The 19,568-nt window shown below is 38.4% G+C and overlaps 2 protein-coding genes across 18 annotated transcripts in view; one reads left to right on the plus strand and one right to left on the minus strand.

Annotated features, from left to right (window-relative positions):
• Positions 1-5,095, plus strand: part of LOC111574619 (supervillin-like) — a 70,235-nt gene extending 65,140 nt beyond the window's left edge. For 16 of the 17 annotated variants that reach the window (XM_055014164.1, XM_055014165.1, XM_055014153.1 and 13 more), the window contains 2 exons: positions 353-508; positions 4,343-5,095. In XM_055014164.1, the coding sequence (XP_054870139.1) occupies positions 353-508; positions 4,343-4,429 (243 nt within the window). In that variant the 3' untranslated portion in view covers positions 4,430-5,095. Of the gene's footprint in view, positions 1-352; positions 509-1,369; positions 1,392-4,342 lie in introns of all 17 variants that reach the window. The other variant, XM_055014160.1, reaches the window with a different exon arrangement.
• A 6,455-nt stretch (positions 5,096-11,550) lies between these two features.
• On the minus strand, positions 11,551-19,246 carry LOC111574628 (acyl-coenzyme A thioesterase 1-like). The gene is made up of 4 exons (XM_023279322.3): positions 19,123-19,246; positions 15,379-15,831; positions 13,087-13,289; positions 11,551-12,823 (listed from the first exon to the last, which is right to left on the minus strand). The coding sequence occupies exons 2-4, from the start codon at positions 15,827-15,829 to the stop codon at positions 12,215-12,217; spliced, it is 1,263 nt and encodes a 420-aa protein (XP_023135090.2). The 5' UTR covers positions 15,830-15,831; positions 19,123-19,246; the 3' UTR covers positions 11,551-12,214.
• Positions 19,247-19,568: the final 322 nt, after the last annotated feature.

Below are 19,568 nucleotides of genomic sequence, written 5' to 3' on the forward strand. Positions count from 1 at the left end.
TCTGTACTTACTTTTTCTCGTATTCATAATCAGGTTTGATTTTATTTTAAATTGTATGTTTTAGTTCTTGGCATTTTTTTGTTTCTATGTAAAGCACATTGAGCTACTCCAGTGTATTAAATGCGCTATACAACTAAAAATGCTTTGCCTTACCTTTCAGACCCACAGCCGGTTTGGTGGGTTCAGAGGATTAAACAGCAAAGTAAAATGTGACACAGCAGCAGCAATAACCTGATCTCCCTCCTTCTCTACACATATGCAAACAAAGTGAAAATATCATAGCTGGAAATACAGAAAAATACCTATGTTTAGATTATATAGTATTTTTCTCCCTGCTGTGTGGCTATTGCAGGAGGCCGAGGTGTGTAACCAGATCATCCTGGTGGAAGACGTGTTGGCCCGACTCTGTCAGAACACCTTCCCTCTGGCTCAGCTTCAGGCCCGGCCACTTCCAGAGGGAGTCGACCCGCTGCGCCTGGAGATCTACCTGTCTGACCAGGACTTCGAGGTCGGTAACAGAAACGGCTGTACAGAACGTCACATTTATTTATTGTTCATCAAATTTCAGACAGGATAAAAATATACAGAACCAGACTTTTAGGTCTTTTTTTTTTGTAAAAGAGGAAACTCTACATGCACATGGAACAACTCATCACAGGAAAAGATCTGGTCTTTATTTCAGTTGACTTTTAAATGGCATCTTACTGAAATATCTACTTATTTGTTACATTTTGCTTTATAAATTTTACCTGACACACTGACTCACTATTAATGCGATAAAAGATTTAACATGTAATTATCAACTCTGGGACTCCAATTAGGGCTTAAAGATGGAGATGTTTGCATTACTAGGCAAATATTTTCAGTCAGTTAGAATAGAATAGAATAGAATAGAATAGCCACTTTATTGTCATTCATAACACACATTAGTTGGTGCACATTTGAATGAAATTTTGATGCATTAGTTCACCATCGGACTGGTAAATTATTCAGAAATATGTGTATAAAATACAATATATACATTGTATAAACTGTAAAGTAACATTAGTGTAAAAACAGTATAGCAGCAGTTTAAAAAAATGTAACATCTCTAAAAGAAAAAAAAATCCGGCTTAATTCATTTTAACAGTTACAAACATGACTGTGAAGGACTCTCAGGTGTGCACATTGAAGTATTTCACAGATACTGACTGATATTTACGCTGTAAACACAAGATATAAGAAGAACATGACAACAGCATGTTAAGATTATATAATGTTATACAGACTATAATCAAAGGTGGATTTTATCCATTTTAATCTGATATATTACTGCTGCAGATCCCCTGCAATTAAACCCATCTAACTCCATCCAACTCTCACTTTTCAGACCAACTTGTAGGTGGATTCAGGTAAGACGAGTGTGACTCATCATCACTGGGGAGCTGTTCTTCTCTAGAGCACGTCAGCACTGCGTTTCCCTTCTTTATATGGATTGTGGTGGAGTAGGAACATTAGCGCTCGGCTGCACAATTACGTCTGAAAACATCATCCTGAAAGAGCAGAACTCTGTTAGACAGCTCACTATATTAGCTGCATTCATGAAGGACTTCCTCACACAGTAGATAATAAATAGAAAATGACGTGAGCTGAATTTAGATCACATTCCTGCAGGAAGGAAGATGGAAAATTACAAATGAATTGATCAAGCAATTCAGTATTTTAACTTTCAGTGTGTATTTATGTACAGAAGGTGTGCTAATGTATATTATATTGTAATCATGACATTATATCTCAAAGCTGAACAAATTAATTTGATTTGTATTAATTTGTTTGCACTTAATTATGTAAGGATTTGCTATTTTCTCAGTTCTATATTCAATTCAGTTTTATTTATATGGCACCAATTACAGTTCAGATTGTCTCAAAACGCTTTACAGAACCCATATACCTGAACCCTCAGAGCAAACCCTAAAGCGACAGTGGCAAGAAAAAACTCCCTTTTCACGTAAAGAAACCTTGAGCTGAACCTGGCTCTTTTCTATGGAGGGACCCATCTGCTGCTGGCTGGCGGGTTGAGAGGGACGGGAGAGGGAGAGGGGGAGGGGGTGGGGAACAAGGAACATATAACACACAATTGGATACATCCATGATAAGATAAATGATACAAAGTACAAATTAACACTGAAACTGATTCATAAGTTTACAGTTATGATGTACAGCTCTTGCATTAAATATACTACATGTATAGCTGGTGGTAGAATTCAAACAGTGTGTAGATGAGCATATCCACTATAGTAAGGGCGATGCAGAGTAGACTGGTGGAAATGGGAAGCTGGAAGCAGTGGACTGGAGGAAGGTCAGCAGCAGCATCCCACAGTAGACATGATGGAGACTAGACCAGTTGGTGGGAGAACAACCACAGATCTGAAGCATCCAGCTCTGGGACCAGGGACACTCAGAGAAAGGACACAGAAAGAGAGTGAATGTAATGCAATAATGGTATATATAGTAAATACATCAGTAATGAGAGAAGGGCTCAGTGCATCCAGAGAGGTTCCCCAGCAGCCTAGGCCTATAGCAGCATAACTAGGGGCAGAACTAACGGATGTCTAAGAAGTCAGTTGTGCTCTGTACATTGAGACTCCAGCTCACCCCGTCAGGGTCCCCCAGTCAGCCCTAACTATAAGCTTTGTCAAAAAGGAAGGTTTTAAGCCTGGTCTTAAAAATAGAGAGGGTGTCCACCTCCCCAACCCAAACTGGGAGCTGATATATGATTCAAATTAAATATTTTGTTTTTTTTTTTTTTTACAGTTGGTTAGATTTCTGAAACACCACTTTCACTTCTTATCGACATTTTTTAGACAAAGCAATTCTATTTGTCATATTTCATCAGATTAATAATTAGCTGCACCTGTATTGTATCAGAACAACCTTATATCTTTATTCCTAACAGGAATGGGCTTTTAAAATAGCTGTTTTTTGTCAGATTTATACAGTTGTGATGATTGTCAGATGTATTTGTGCAGCTTCGGTTCGTCTCTTTGACCTCACGTCACTCCTGCATCACTTCTCTGCTGCTGTAGCTCTTCTCTTTACGCACTCAGTCCTTCCACCTGAGACTCTTTTCTTTTTTCTCCTCTCAGTGCAAATAAAAGCACTTGAGTGATTCACCAGCAGCTACACTGCAGTCTGACTCACTGTCTGTCTGTGGAGCACGAAATGATGGCATGAAAACAACCTCAGTGGACAGAATCTGTTCTCAGTTAGCAGCCCACAGAGCACCAAGATAGCAGCTGTCAGCGAGACGTCAAGAGGCAGAAAGTGGCCTCAAACTGCTTTCAGGAGTTCAGGGCTTTCCCAGGTCAACAGATCTGAATCCAGTTTGTGGTTTGCAGTATGAATGATGTGCTGCAATCATATCAGCATGAAGCAGAATCTGTTTTATTGTGGTGTTTGATGAGTTTAAACTCATTTTCTTTAAGGTGGTTCAGTCCTTTGACCTTTTTTTTTTGGTCATTTTACAGTCAGTGTTTCATCAGTTGCACCTCTAAATGGAATTTTAGTTGATTAGGGTTGCAGTGCAGGAGAAAAAGGAAGAGAAATGCTTCTTCAGAGCCCTGCCCTTGAATGAATAGTAAAAAAAACAACCAAAAAAACAGATATGACTCATGAAAAGCAAAATAAACCAAGTGAAACAACAAAGTTTATTTTTACAACAGCCCAAAGGATGATAAACAAAACTTAGGTCACAAATGCATGCAGACTATGTAAATAAAGTCTTGCCAAGTGAATTATCGTGTTTAAATAAGAAAGAACTCAACTAATAATAATAATTCTGTAGCTGAGGACCTTTAAGTTCAATTAAAACTTGATGTTTTGAAGCATGAAAGCAAGATAAATTCTTTTTATTTTTTAATATGAATGGATATCTGGTAAAATGAAGATCTCAGCTGCTATCTGGGTTTTTTTTTTATTTGTTTGGATGTGAACAGGCATGTTTCAAAAGCATTTAACTTGTTCTTGGACTGCAACAAAGTGAAGATTAATCTAACTTGTGATGGTTTTAGATAATTCTCAGAAAACTCCTCTGAAATTACAAGTAATTCGTTGAGATATGGTGGATATGTACCAGTACTGGATTTGCTGCAGGTGCTGAAGGGAAAAATTAAGAAGGATGAATCAAAGAATAAACTTATGCCGGTGAATTGACATCACAGACCTGCTTTTTTTCTACAAAATTAAACAACTGAATGAATATCCTGGCGATTCCATCATTTTTGCCAGGTTTTATAGCAGCTAAGAACCAGTATGAGTGACAGGAAAACAGAATTTAACTGTACGTTTCTTTTTCCGTCTGCAGAAAGCTTTGGAAATGAAGAGAGAGGAATACGAACGTCTGCCAGGGTGGAAGCAAGTGAACTTGAAGAAGGCCAGAGGACTGTTTTAACAGAATGTGAAGCGGTAAAAAGTGGAAAGTGAGAAGCAGGAGAGAGATTGACCTGTTGTGTACCCGAATGTTAAGAAAAACGACGTCAAAGGAGAAAACCGGAGCTGCACTCGCCTCGCTTTATAGTCATGTTTTACTTCTCAACTTTGTTATTACTTAACAAAAATTAAATTCAAGCGGTTTAACGTCGGGTAAAAATACCTCGCTTTGGTTCATACATGGTGTCTGTGTCTGAAATCTCTTCTGACGTGGAACTCGTGGAAGAAAACGCTCGTCGTCAGGGTGCCATGCTGTGGTCGTGTATATAATGTGTGTGCGTAACGTTCGTTTGTGGAAATGTGAGCGTAGGTGCGTTTGTGACTTTGTATCTATGTAAAAAAAAAAAAGAAAAAAAGACAAAATCCCGTCGTGTCAGATGCCGTCAGGCCTCGTAGGAAACTCACGTTGCTCGACTGCTGAAGTGACTCCGACCCGCCGAGCGCCTGAGAGGAAAACTCTAAAGGTTTGACTTTAATGAGAAGAGAGACAGCAGCTTGACGAATCTGAATGTATAGTGCCTTGCTTTTTGTGTACAGTTTATATACAGAAATTCTAGTCTGCATTTTTAAGACTTTCTTTGTGATATAAGACATAGTGAATTAAATCACAATAATGCTCAACTCAAAAGGAGTCTTTTCATTGTTTTTTTTTTTTTTTTTTTTACTGCACCTCGTACATTAAAGCATTGAATTTAAATTGTAGGGCTGCGAGTCATAAAAATAAGAGAAATAACTTGCAGATATTCATATTGTCTGAGAACATTTAGAGGATTTTTCAAAGTTGATATCATCAAACTGCTTGTTATGTCCAAAATGCACTTTAAACCTTTGTCACCATGCTTTAAAACAATATCTAATCTTCTGTTTAGGGTGTATATAGGGTGAAATTATACTTGTATATCAACATGAAACTTCTCCAGTGAATTGCTTACAGTAGAACAGTATTTTTTGAATTACAAGCTTTGTGAAATTGTAAAATTAAAAATGGATTTGGGGTGTTATGTCTCTAAAAATGCACTATTTTGCAGAAATCAGTGGGTAAAGCCAGATTGAAAACTCTCAAAAAAAAGTAAAATTATAAAATACTGCCACAAGTCAGAGGAAAGTTAGTCTCAGCACATGTATTAGGAATTAAAAGGCTACATAAATGCAGCTGTGAATGATATATAAACTAATGTAAATGCAACTAAAGTTGATTTTTCTGGCTCAACCTGTCTTTTATTTTGTAAATTTAAACACATTTATTGGAAACTGCCATTTAAAGGTGAAAGTTTTAATAAATGTTGCCATAACATTTCCCAGTTTATTGCTTACATTTGTATTACACAACTTGTGAAATTTTTTATATAAATATGCAAATATGGTATATCTGTTAAAAAAAATAAAAAAAAATACAAATTTAAAAAAAGGCTGAACTTGTATTAAAAACTTTCTAGAGCAAAAATCTGAATGTCCAATAAAACCAGCTTCAAAATGACTCTTGTTTTGAAATTTTGCAGTATAATTTTTTTTCACTCAGTCAATTACAATATACTGTCACCAGTCAGAGAAAATTAATTTTCAATCTATTTTTAGAAATGAAATGTTACCTAGGCTGCACAGTGGCTTGGTGGTTAGTACTTATGTCTTGCAGCTAGAAGATCCCTGGTTTGTGTCTCTGCCTTCCCAGGATCTTCCTGCAAGGAGTTTGCATGTTCTGATTAATACATCTTTTCCTAATCTCCCGACAAAAAACACAATTGATCACATTTTGTCAGTATCCCCACATTGCAAACGTCTAATCTCTGTCCTATATAACAGTATAGATAAATGTGTTCCTCACTCACTTCAGGATATCAAGAGACTTTGGGAACGTGACTTTGGCAGAGAAATGACAACTAATGAATGGGAGGCAGTGCTGAAACTAATAAATACCTCCTCCTCCTGTGCTAGGCACCGTCTTATACAGCTTAAGGTTGTGTTGAGGGTGCACTTGACCAGGGCAAGGCTGGCAAATATATTCCCCAGTACAAATCCTTCATGTCCTCGTTGTCAAGGCCAACCTGCAGATCACATACGTATGTTTTGGTCCTGCCCAAGACTTAATATATTTTGGTCTAGCATTTTTGGTGCATATATGAACATGTTTCAAATAGACATTACTCCCAACCCCATGTGTGCCTTATTTGGTTATAGCCAGGAGATCTCTTTACTTTTATGATACTGAAATGCTCAGGAAATAATAGCATTCACCTCCTTAATAGCCAGACATCTCATACTTCTTTCCTGGAAAGAGCAGGCACCTCCCAGCTTCACTAGATGGATCAGAGACACCATGTATTTTCTAAAACTTGGAAAAATAGAATACACCCTGAAAGGCTCTTTGTACAATTTCAGGAAGACTTGGACCCCCTTCTTAGAATATTATGACAGCTTACAAATCCCACTGAATAGAGATGATGAATCAACAATAGAAAAGTAGAAGGATGAATGACACTCCCCTCCCCTATTCCTTTAATTACATTTTTTTGTACCCTCCCCCTTCTTTTTCCTTTTTTTTAACTAATTAATAATTTTATCTATTTTTTTATTGTTTTCTTTTTGTATATATTTTATTATTATTATTATTATTATTATTATTATTATTATTATTATTATCCTTTGAGCTTTTTTTTTTTGATTGCTTGCTGGTGCTTTGGTTTGCTTTTCCTTGTCTTTGGTATTAATTATATATTAAATGGGGAGGGAAAGGGGATGACTGTCTCATCATGATGTGTAAATGCCTGGCACCTCTACAGTCTTGGATTACTTATATTTAGTGCAGTCATAGGTGTGGGATCTGGGTATTGGGGCTGAAGGGAGGGATGGGGTGGGATGGGGTGGGATGAGTGGGGCACGGGAGAAGAGGGACAACTCTAAATACTGTAACCAAAATGCTGCGGCAGCAATTCTATGTTCTATATTGTCTTACCTGCAATGTGTGCCGCAAGCCAAATGCATCACAATGAAGTTAATGCAAAACTCAATAAAAACTGTTAAATGAAAAAAAAAGCAGCTATTCATCAGCATGCATGGTGGATTAATACCAAAATAATGGGTTGGGGATGGGGCAACCAAATGATTTGCTGGTATGGTCAACCAAGAAAGTTCGTAGTACCGTTGTATCGTATTATATTATATCTAATTTATGTTATAATAACACACCAATGTACCTGCATATATCTTACTGTTATTTACACATGTGCACAATATTTGTACATTGAGTAAATAATAATCAAATGCAGATGATTACTTAACAATATGACAAGGAGTAGTTACATTTCTACAGTTGCACGGTTACAACCAGCCCTTTGAGGTCCACATTTTTGAATAGTACACTAAGATGGCTGAAACAGTTGTCAGAGTTCATACTAGACGTCTTATTTCAGATAGGACACTGTGTCAGATTTAACTATTCTTTTCAGACTGACATGCATTTGTGTTTGGAGGTGACTTTGCTCAAGTGATGGTCTGGAACAATCTGAGAAGGCAAGACAAAAACAATACCTGAGCTTACAAACCCTATAACTGTAACAAACTGAGACACCTTGTCGTGAAATAGAATTTAGTGGAATTAGTCTATGTGTAGTGGCAAGCATGTCTTTCACTATTCTACCAAGCTGTGGAGACACAGTGTCTTTCAGAAGCACAACAAGAACAACAGAAAAGCTGTAAGTGTTAAACAGTCGTTGGTAATCGGTCAGTAGGTGCATTAACCAATCAAAACAAGTCATACAATTATCAAAGTTTACCATCAGACATAAACAGCACCACAGAAACCCAGGAATAACCGGTCAGTTATGCATATGTTGCTGCATCGTCAGAGATTTTGTTCAGAGTTGATTTTTTTGTTATTTGGGAGTTGAACTCAGTTTTGTAAAATATTTTGGCAGATTTTTGAAGATGTCATATTTTGAATGCAATTTAAAGGGTTTAATCACTGGCTTATTCCTGCAATGACCACTTGCTGATCTCTATGTACAGACACTCTTAGTGTATAAGTCTAAAGGACTAATATCTTTATATACATTCATTTGTGAAGGAAAATACATTAATTGCTGTGCTGTTTGTGTTTTTAAATGCAAGTTTACATTTTTCAATGCTACTCTTCTGCTGATGTCTTTTGAGCTGCTGTAATGTGGGAGTTTCTCAGCAGAAGGATCAGTAAAGTCTATTTTTGTCTTTAAGGTATATTTTTATTGATCATCACAATTAACAGTTGACAGTTTGTCAACTTAACAGCAGAGTATTGATAATGTGAAAACAACTAACTTTAGTTGTGAAAATGACATTCATATACTTCAGTACTAATGTAACCATATTAAGAATCAGTTCTACATTTCTTATTTTTCTCATTAAATTTCAATAGCAATTGTGTCTGACCTTGTTCGAGTGGTGAAGCACTGTCTCCTCCTTCTTGGTGTGATGCAGATACACTTTAAAGCCCACAGATTTGTGCAGCCTTTAAAGTATGACCAGCAGCAGGTCTCCATGCCCTGCTAACTTGCAGCCCCATTCCGATCTGATCCCTCCCATTCCATCAGCTTGCCAGTCCACCTTTGTTCACACTCACAGATGTGGAGCATGTCTACATCTGCATTACCTCTGTTAAACCCAGTTATCACTGACTCCAAGGCAGCCCTTGCATTTAGTGCAGGGTAATCTCCCAGGCACCCGTTGAAATTATATATATCTTGAGCTGTTTATGTTTTTATCCTTTCTATAACCGATCATGGTTTTCTGAATCAGTGTTGACAGACTCCCTCTGATCTCTATATCTCTATATCATTCTCCTAAAATAACTGTTGTTTTCTAACTGTGTAATCCTCATGCAAACTGAAAATATAGTTTACTATATTTTTGCTACTGACACTAAGTACAATTTTGTGAGTTTTGCATATTTTTTAATGTCAACTGTGTGATTCTTATCTGATGGTCTGCAAAGAAGGCGTTATCTTGTCTCTTGAAGTCCCACACAAATTATTCTATGGAGGCCTTGGAGTGCCTCGATAGTCCTCTTTTCCAGAGGTGTGGTTGTCTACATAGTTACCTCCTGTTGTCTCCTAGAGGATCGTGAGTGGTCATTTTGATGTAAAAATCTGACTTGCGTGTTCCTTTGGTTAAAAGTCTGGGGTTAGCTGTCTTCTGAAATGGTCTCCCACCAAATTTACAGCTGTGAGAAAGGATCTCTGGATTCTCTGTGTGTTGCTCTAGAATGTGTTTGGCAATAAAGTGATGCTTTGCCTTATTGCGTTGGATGGCGATGGTCTGCAGAGGTTGCTCTCGACTGAAGCTTGTTTTATGCTTTAGCAGCCACGCCCCATCGCGCAGTCCTTACCAAGTGGAGAATGTTGCGCACCTCCAAAATTTTCAAACAATGTGGACAAAGACGCATGGAAACAGGAAGAACAGGAGCTCCTAACAGCAGAAATACAGAAATACAGGCATTTATATGATTCATCACACAGAGACAACCTTCTCTTGTTTTTCTGTCTCAGCAGTAATAAAAGGCGACAAAGTTCCTCTTAATCACGAAGATGGGGGCGTGTCGCCATTTTGTAAGTGGTGTAACAATGGCACACTTCTTCTACTACAGTTATATTGCACCCTACGGATTAGGAATGAGATACCATTAAAGCTCATGTGCATGTTAAGGCACACGTCCTGATACTTTGGTAATATAGTGTATTAACTAATGCAACTTAAGAAGAATCTACCAAAACACCCTCATCCTCTCCAAGAGCCACAATAAACTTGTTTCTGCTACAATGAAAGTACTTTAATATCTGCTTTATAGTAACAATTTTGTGCTGAAGTGTGAAGACAGTAATCACAGTTCTTTAATATTCCTACAATATTCTGCTATTGATTTAAACAATTTTAGACTTGGTTGACTTGTATTTGTAAATACAAATTTCCAATTCTGTTGTGCTAAAAAGAAAACAAAATTTCACAAGCAAAACATTTTGAAGATATGCATAAAAAACAATGTTCAAGTGGACAGTAAAGTGGTGCCCCTAAAATTCACTGTTACATGGTATCAGTTCTTCTCTCAGTGGTGCAGAGCATTTATTTAGAGGTTTATATCACCACCTTGTGGCTTCAATGATAACTGACAGGCTCCCGAGAAAAAGCAAATGACAGTATGAATTCACATCATTAAGACTAAATAAGATGATGCCAGACAGACTTCTGATATTTGAATGAAGCATCACTCAACAAAACCGTGACAACAGCTAATTTATAAAGAACTCTATACTGTCAAGTTTAGATTTGTAGCAATTAAGTGATTAAAACCATCAATCGAAGGTCATTCATCCAGCAAAATTGAAAAAATATTTCTAATTCAAGAAAAAGCAGCAGGATTTGCTGCTTTTCTGATTTATATGATGCACAATGATGATTTTGGATTGCTGGCCAGACAAAATAAACTATTTACAAATGTAACTTTGAACTCTGGAATCTTATTAGGTACATTTTTGACTATTTACTGACATGTTATAATGTAGACTAAGCAGTTCATATATTAATCAAAACAGTAACTGCTACGTTAATCAGTACATAAAATAATCACGAGTTGCCATCTCAATGCAGCCGGTTTTGGAAATGAACACATCCTGGATGCTTACAGAGACGAAGGTTTGTGTAAAACATCTGCAGAGACGTAAATCGTTTACTGTCTGTGTGCTGTTATATAGCAAAGGTAAATCTGGAAATAAAAGTCAGAACAACATTATGTTGCACCCTGAAAAACACGTGAACCCACATTTCAGTTTGTTGAGATCAGAACCAGGAGATAGTTTGTGATAGTGACATTCAGTTAAAATATTTCCATTACAGATGACTTGTTGTGATGCGAGGGTAGTCAAGTCGCTCCTGTAAACACGCTGCATTGCTTCCATTCATTAGACTCCTTGCAGTTATAATAATAATAAATTTAATCTGCAGGCGCCTTTCTAGGCATTCCAGAACACCGCACAAACACACATTTTCATATATACACAATACACATTAAAAACAGAAAAAACTATACAAAAGACAGGGCAACTGACTTCAGATGGAATATGCAGTTTGGATAGATTTATTTATTTATTTGGTAGGGACAGTCCACATTAATGAACGCCTATTTATACAGCAATGGACATAAACATGCTGGATTATAACAACAATGCTATGCGTTTTAAGTTGTAATTTGAATTGGACGAATGAATCCATGTTTCTCCGTTGGGGTGGTAATGAATTCCAGAGACGGGGATCAGAGCAGCTAAATGCTCTGTTCTCCATGGTGGTGAGACGGGCAGAGGGGACAGAGGTGGAGGAGGAAGATAATCTGAGGGAACCTGAGGGAGTCAGACAGATATGGGGGGACGAGGTTGTGGATGGCCTTAAATGTTAACAGGAGGATTATGAATTGAATGTGGAACTGAACTGGGAGCCAGTGGATCTGTTGGAGGACAGGAGTGATGTGGTAGCTGAATTCTGGACCAGCGGTAAAGAAACATCTGCACTGAGTATGGGCCAGATGTCTCCGGATCAAAATGGAAGACAACGAGAAAAAGTCACAGAGGTCGACTGAGTCGAGATTCTGTAGGACTTACAAATCTAGACTGATAAACTGATTTTGTGGTGGTCAATAAACAGCAGAGGAAGGCAGTAGTACTAGATGTAGCTATCCCAAGTGACAATCATAATTTACCTTTCTTTGTCTTTCTTATCATCCTGTTTACATTTATAACTTGGGATTGGTTTGTGCAGCATCACAGCTCAGGTGAGTTCTGAAGAATTCCTGGACCTTTTTCCACATGTGGACTTCAGCTGCTGCGTGGGACCTGGCCTCACCCCCCCACACAACTGGCCTACGCACAACTCCATGGAAGCTGGAGGGGCAGTAGGGTCCATAAGGTGGCTCCAAGTAGTGCCCAGCTTCAGGGTAGGACACACTGTCAAAGTTGTCCTTCCCATGACGCTTCAGTCTCTCCACCATCTCGTCCATGTAAGTTTTGCTGTCCCAGTTGAGGTCGTCCTCTGAGGCCACAAAAAGGAAATGTCCCTTTGCTCTTTGAATGGGGATCAGGGCGTCCTTGTTCTCCTCTGCCAAGGGATTATCAAGAACGTACCTGCCAATGACAGCTCCGGACTCAGTGGGAATTACTTTCTCAAAGTCAAACATTAAAGCAGAGTGGATTAGTCTCTTCTTGTAGTAGAGGGGGAGCGCTGTATTGGCAGAGCAGCCATTGATCCACACTGTGGCCTTAACACCTGGCAGGTAGGAGGCTATGGAAAGTGCAAGATCTCCACTTTTTGAAAGGGAGATTACACCAACTCCTTCACTGCCCACCTGTGGAAAAACATCCAAATTAAAGAATAGTTGTACTTGTGGTAGCAGTTTTTACTGTAGTACAAATCAGTTCTTGTGTAGATACAGATCCCTAGAACTAAACTTTCCCACCACCGTGTCGTAAACTTTTCTAACTTTAGCAACTCCGCTGACAGTATAGAAATTGGACACTGTGGCACATCAACAACATAAAATAAACATTAATATTCTTCCAGATTTGTGTGTATTAATGTTACTGTTGTGTTACTGTTCAATCAACTCACCTTATCTTGTCTTTTTAGAAACTCGATTGCTTCTTCAAAATAGTCCATATGGACCTCTTTGATGTTTTTTGCCTGGTCATCGTGGCCGTACAGCGCGACAGTCAGAACCACAAATCCTCGGGTGGCCAGCAGAGAGGCCCTTTTCTCCGACAGACCTCCACCAAAAGTGTACAGATCTAACACAGCAGGGAATGGACCTCTTCCTGGAACAGAAGACACACTGCATTGGCAAACAAATTACAATAGTGTCACAAAAGTAAAGAGTGATAATTATAACATAAATAAATGTAATTTCTTGTAGACCAAGTCCAACGATGCACTGGGAACATTTGTTGTTTCAACCATCAGTCAAAAACTTAACAACTTTGAGTTTACAATCATATATGAAAGAAAATTACCAGCTTCCAGTCTTTATGCTAGACAAAACTAACCTGATACAAGTGTATTTCTTCTGAATGTTTGATTGCTGTGATTTTTCTGTAGGATCTGTGAGGTGGGACAGAACTATGATTTATGGTACTAAGACTTTAGCTGGAGGTCCACCAGCATTCAACTTTGTCTGGTGCAGTCAGTCAAAAACCCGCAGAGTGGCCCGCTTTGACTAGGATGGATGACAAAACTTACATCAAGGTGCATTACAGTGCTCCTACAAGTGCAGTATGTACGTATCTTTGTACAAATGCATGGATGTATATTTACAGTCCTGAACACAAGTTAACATATGCAAGTAAAGACCACCAGTGTCATGGCAGTCTTAAGTTTCCAGTGACTCCCGGAACTCAGAATTTTCTATGATGGATTCATTATAACCTATCCGTCTTTGTCAAAAAAACAATCATGCATGTTGCTTTTTTCATACATTTATTATAGTGCTTCTGGAAATACAATAAAAATCTGCTGGGTCAAAAATGTACATATAGCTACTTCAATTATCAGTTTGGGTGATCTAGAAAGCTGTGTTAACAAAATATTCTCAGTGACATGGAGTCTTCTTGTGAGTTATTATGATTGACAACAACTGGTGACTCCTCCCATCCATTTTAAATATGGCCCATTTGATACCCGAATCAGATTCAGCCACAAACACTACAATGGGAAAGTCTAAGGAACTCAGGAAATATCTAAAAAAGAAAATCATTGACTTGAACAAGTCAGAAGAGTCACTTGGAGCCATTTCAAAGCAACCCCAGATCCCCAAATCATCTGCACACAGTTGTTTGTAAGTATAAAGTGCATGGTATACTTGTGTTTCAAATGAAATGAAAATTTAACTATTTGGCCTCAATGGCCAGAAATATGACTGGAGGAGAGAAGGTGAGGCCTTTAACCCCAAGAACAGCAAACATACCACCAAGCATGGTGGTGGCAGTATCATACTCTGGGGCAGTTTTATGCCAGTGTAACAAAGTAAATGGAATAATAAAGGAGGAGGATTACCTCTGCATTCTTCAGTAAAACCTAAAATCATCTGCCAAAAGATTGAGTCTTCCAAAAAGACAATGACCCCAAACACACATCAGAAGTGGTAAATAAATGACTAAATAAAGGTAGAATTAGTAAGAATTAGAAAAAATCTGAGTCAGAAAGCCAACAAATTTTGTTAAACTGTGTACAGATTCTGTGAAGAAGAATGGAGTGACACAGGACATTTTGTCCTATTCCAAAAAGACCTATAATAGATCTATGTAAGAACCCAAATGAATGATTGTTTTTTGACAAACGTGTGGGTTTCAATGACTCCATCATAGAAAATTCAGAGTTATAGGAGTTATTGGAAACTTCAGATTGCCATGATATATACATGGTATTTACAAGATTATGTAAACTGTTGTACACGACTGTATGTTTAAGATAGGAATGTTTTCATCCATGATTTTATGTGCATCTTGTATTATTCTGTAACTAGCTGAGTATTTTTTTTTGTTTTATTATAGCATTGCCTGCAGTTGTACAGAACTGTAAAATTTGCATGACTGCCCAAGGAAAATTTTATTTCGGAGATTATAAAATATCTCATCTTATCACGTCAACCTTTGTGCACCTGGAAAGCATGAACTAGTCTTCAGCCTCTACAGCTGCTTTAACTGAAGAATCGCGTCTTTCTGAACCTAAAGATGTTGCTTGTCTATGTGTTTTCAATAGTTGCAACAATACAGCTCTGTGGCATAAGAAGTGAGCTTCATCATGCAATACTTGTTTGGATAGATGGAGAGATCTATTTAGAAAACTGTTAAAATAGAGCCATCACCGTTCTCTCAATATACAAACTTAATGACAAAGACATAGACTAACCTGGGGGAGTAAACAGGACCCCACGGATGTTCCCTTCTTTGACTGGACGTCGACTGACCTCATCTCCAATCAGAAACCTCTCGTTAATCGCCTCTGCCAGCATCTTGCCCTCCTCCTCGTGCACTGAGAACTTCACCACCTGGGGGGTCAGTGAACTCGTCTTTATAAACCTTTTGTGCAAAGTGACTGGCTTCATGGACCACAGCAGACCCATGGGCTCAACCCCAACATAAGTCCCGCTGAGTGAGGGGTCTCTGTCCAGGTGGATCTCCCCGCTCCCATCAGCCCTGTAGGTGGCCGAGGAGCTGAACATCATCCCTTTCTCATCAGTCGATCTGGCTCTCATGGTCACCAGCTGCTTCGACCTCAGTCCGGCCACCTTCACCTGAACAGGCTCATCAAACAAACACTTGGCACTCGGCAGCAGCCTCAGTCTGACTTGGGAAGACATCTCTGCCGAAAGAGAAAAACACTTGTTTTACATGTTCATTATTTTCTTATGACTGCTGTACACCTAGTTTAAGCATTTTTATTTGATTGCTTTTTGAGTAGACTACAAATAGGCTTCATTTTAGACCTATCTAATTGCAACAAATTTTAATTAACATTATATAATGTTGATTTTTTTTTTTTTTTGCCAAAAAGTCAGCCAACTGCTGATTGTATTATATTATTTTGCAGCCTTGAGTAAGGAACCATTTCACTCTGAAACTGGACTTTATGAAAAGTGTTGAAGAAATTTGTCCAAACTCCTCATTCAAAGTTTGCTGTAGGGGGGTGTTAATTAGTTTTACCAACACTCAGCGCAAATCTGTGAAGGTAAAACTGACACAGAACATTTACAGAGTAAAACATTTTATACAGCTGGTCAAACAGTTGGGAGGGGACAGTATGTAAATACAGAAAAGAACAGTGGTCAGTTTGCAAATGGCTGCTGATTAATGATAAATGGTGATGGAGTCTGTTAGACAACAAAAGCTAAAAGATGAGAGGTCTGCAGACAGTTACCAATAACAAAAGGTGATTGAATCAAGAGCAAACTGGCAAACAACAAATGACAAGGCAGTTGTCAATGACAAAGGGAATGGAATAAAGAGTACTCTAGGGGTAGGGGTAACAATGTTTGTTCCAAGACCTGCATTAATGCATTGAAGTTAAATCTACATTTTCTTCATGTACATTAATAATAGCATACAGTTTTCTAATGTGGAATACCACTATTAGCCTTACAGGAGGCAGTAGATGCTGCTTAATCTGCTCAGTTTCCACTCGTCTTCATCAACCCCCAAATGGAAGACGTCTGTATTTAACTTTGTGATTAGTGTATGTTGATTTCAGTTAACACAAATGTTTTTGCAGAACCAGTGACTTTGTTTAAGCAACTGAGAACATTATTGACAACTTTACATTGATGCCCTGAGATTGACTTTTCTCCCTTCTTTGTCTCTAAAATGCATTTAATTTGCTACGAGTTTTAAGACATAGCCACATTTGAATTAGGTCTGACGTAGCTCCCCAATGAAGGATATGTGGAAACTTCTTTTTCACCAAATCAAAGTGGCATGATTGAATATTCTCTGTGACAATTATCAATAGATTAACCAGTTGTTGAATCTGTGTTCTGTTGGGTGCAGTATTAAACTGTGACATCTTTACATTATAGCTCTTCACGTTTAAATTTAAGTCGAAGTTAATTTTAAAACTTTAAAATCAAAGCTACTGATTGATCTGATCTTAGCTGCAGTACCAGCTGTTTTAAATTGACTTGGCAGTAAATCAGGACCAAACATATATATATATAATAATAAGAAAGATATTATCTTCATATTCTTCCAACTAAATACATGTAGGTTCCACACAGTTTCCTGCTGTAGCTGCACAGCTTCGTTCAGTGAGATTACTAATGTTTAGGTTTCGTCAACTGAGAATCTGTGTCGCTCTGTGAGTGAAAATACTGTCGGGAAACGTTCTGGTGGAAGGGAGACGCTTCACGCAATCGATTTAAATCCCAAACTCTGAACAGAACCTCATCCCTTAACACAATGTTTTTTTCTACAGCTCTTCGCAAACAATCAACGTTTGCTCCTGTACAACCCAAGGAAAAAATGTAAAACCATGTTTTCCCTTTACATCTCTACCACATCAATCAATAACACATAACACTGATCTCTTACAGCTATTCATGTGTGAAAACATCATGTTAACCACTGGTCTTTTTCACAAATACATTTTTTTGACTGAAATGTTGTTGTTCGTCCATCAGAACGATGAGGACCATGATTTCCCACTATGATGTTGGTTGGTTTCGGCGTGTCCGGAGATGGCTGGTGAGTCCAATCCGGGAACGGAAGTAGCGACCACAATGATGGCACTTGAAGTCGCTCTCTGTTGTGGTTAAAGTACTGCCTAAGGAGGCTGGCTTTGACCGAAATAAGAGAACAGTGGATGCAGTATCATCCATGCCATACCTGTATATACGTAAATTCATACAAACATCCATCCATCCATTATCTATACACCGCTTATTCCTCACTAGGGTCGCGGGGGGGGCTGGAGCCTATCCCAGCTGACTCGGGCGAAGGCAGGGGACACCCTAGACAGGTCACCAGTCTGTCGCAGGGCCACATACAAAGACACACAAGCACTCTCACATTCACACCTACGGGCAATTTAGAATAATCAATTAACCTCAGCATATTTTTGGACTGTGGGAGGAAGCCGGAGTACCCGGAGAAAACCCACGCATACACAGGGAGAACATGCAAACTCCATGCAGAAAGATCCCGGGAAAGCCGGGACGCGAACCAGGGACCTTCTTGCTGCAAGGCGAAAGTGCTAACCACTACGCCACTGTGCAGCCCTCATACAAACATGTCATATGTTTATATATCCACATTTAAACTCGCCATATCAGAACTGTACTTCCATATGTAGATTCATCATGTCTTGTGAGACCATTTTTATTATTATATCTTTTTTTTTTTTTTTTTTTAAGCTCTATTGTACTTTTTGTAATTCTTGTACTTCTTTCTGTCTTTTCTGTATCCAGCTGCTGTAAGGTGGATTTCTCCAGTGAGGGATCAATCAAGTTTAACGTATAAACTAATCTGGAGCAGGTCGGCTGTGCAGCATCAGTTATCTGTTAAATAAAGAGTCTACTTTCAGGCTCCACATAACTCAGCTACACATCAGTCTTAATGAAAACATCCCCTCTGGTCTATTGTGTGCTGCTCTGCTCAAAGATCAGTCTGAACTCTGTGGTGACTGTTTAGTTGAATGCATGTCTGCATTTAAACCTTATTCTGCACGATTTTTTTTTCTTTTACGAAGAGCTCATGGCAGCTGGGATCTTATGTAATCACTGCAAATAAACAATGCACGTTGACCTACAGGTACTGTGACTGCTGCTGTAACATGGAAAATTCCCCCTGACATGGGGAGTAATAAAGGATTATCTTATTTTATGTTTCATACAAGACAAATAGAGGCTTTTAAATTCCCTGCTGGACTTTAATTTGCAGCTATAAAAGCGCAGAAGTTTTGCGCCCGAAAAAGTTAGATTTGTGCAGCGACTTGAAATAAACTGAATAATTTATCTTGGAGAAGAAATGTTTATAAACATTGTCGTAAAGCCTCTTTAAGTTCTAACCTGTGGGCTGCCAGTAGGCTGTGTATTTATGGTCTGTTTATTTATTCTGTTTACACTCTGTGCTGCCTCTAAATCAAGTTAAACACAAAACTCACCGTTTGCAGCGGCGACGGTTGATTGTCGTTCGAAGCGAAACTCTTAATTTCACAACTGTTTCTCGAACAGAGAACGAACAAATCCCATCCTGATATACTTTGTCCCGGTGGAAACTAATACTCATACACAACAGGAAGCTGAGAGTTGGTGTTTCATAATAAAAGTCTCAATTTTTAAAAAAGTTGCAGAAAAGCTTAATTGTGAAGAAGTGCCAGAAATGTGATTTTAAATTGTCATCGATTCCTCTGCTTTCCTTCTTTATGTTTTGTGTGTCTGTTGTTTCTGCTCTTTTTTTAATATCCCTTTCAGCTACTTTCTGTTTTATTTTGAAATTATCTTTCCCTGAGCGACTTTTGGATTTTATTTCTGGACATTGTCCCTGTGTTCGCTAACTTTTAATTGACCTGATTCGTTAAACCTTTCTCTCGTTTCCCCAATCAGTTTT

Source organism: Amphiprion ocellaris, chromosome 10, assembly GCF_022539595.1.
Source record: "Amphiprion ocellaris isolate individual 3 ecotype Okinawa chromosome 10, ASM2253959v1, whole genome shotgun sequence".
NCBI lineage: Eukaryota > Metazoa > Chordata > Actinopteri > Pomacentridae > Amphiprion > Amphiprion ocellaris.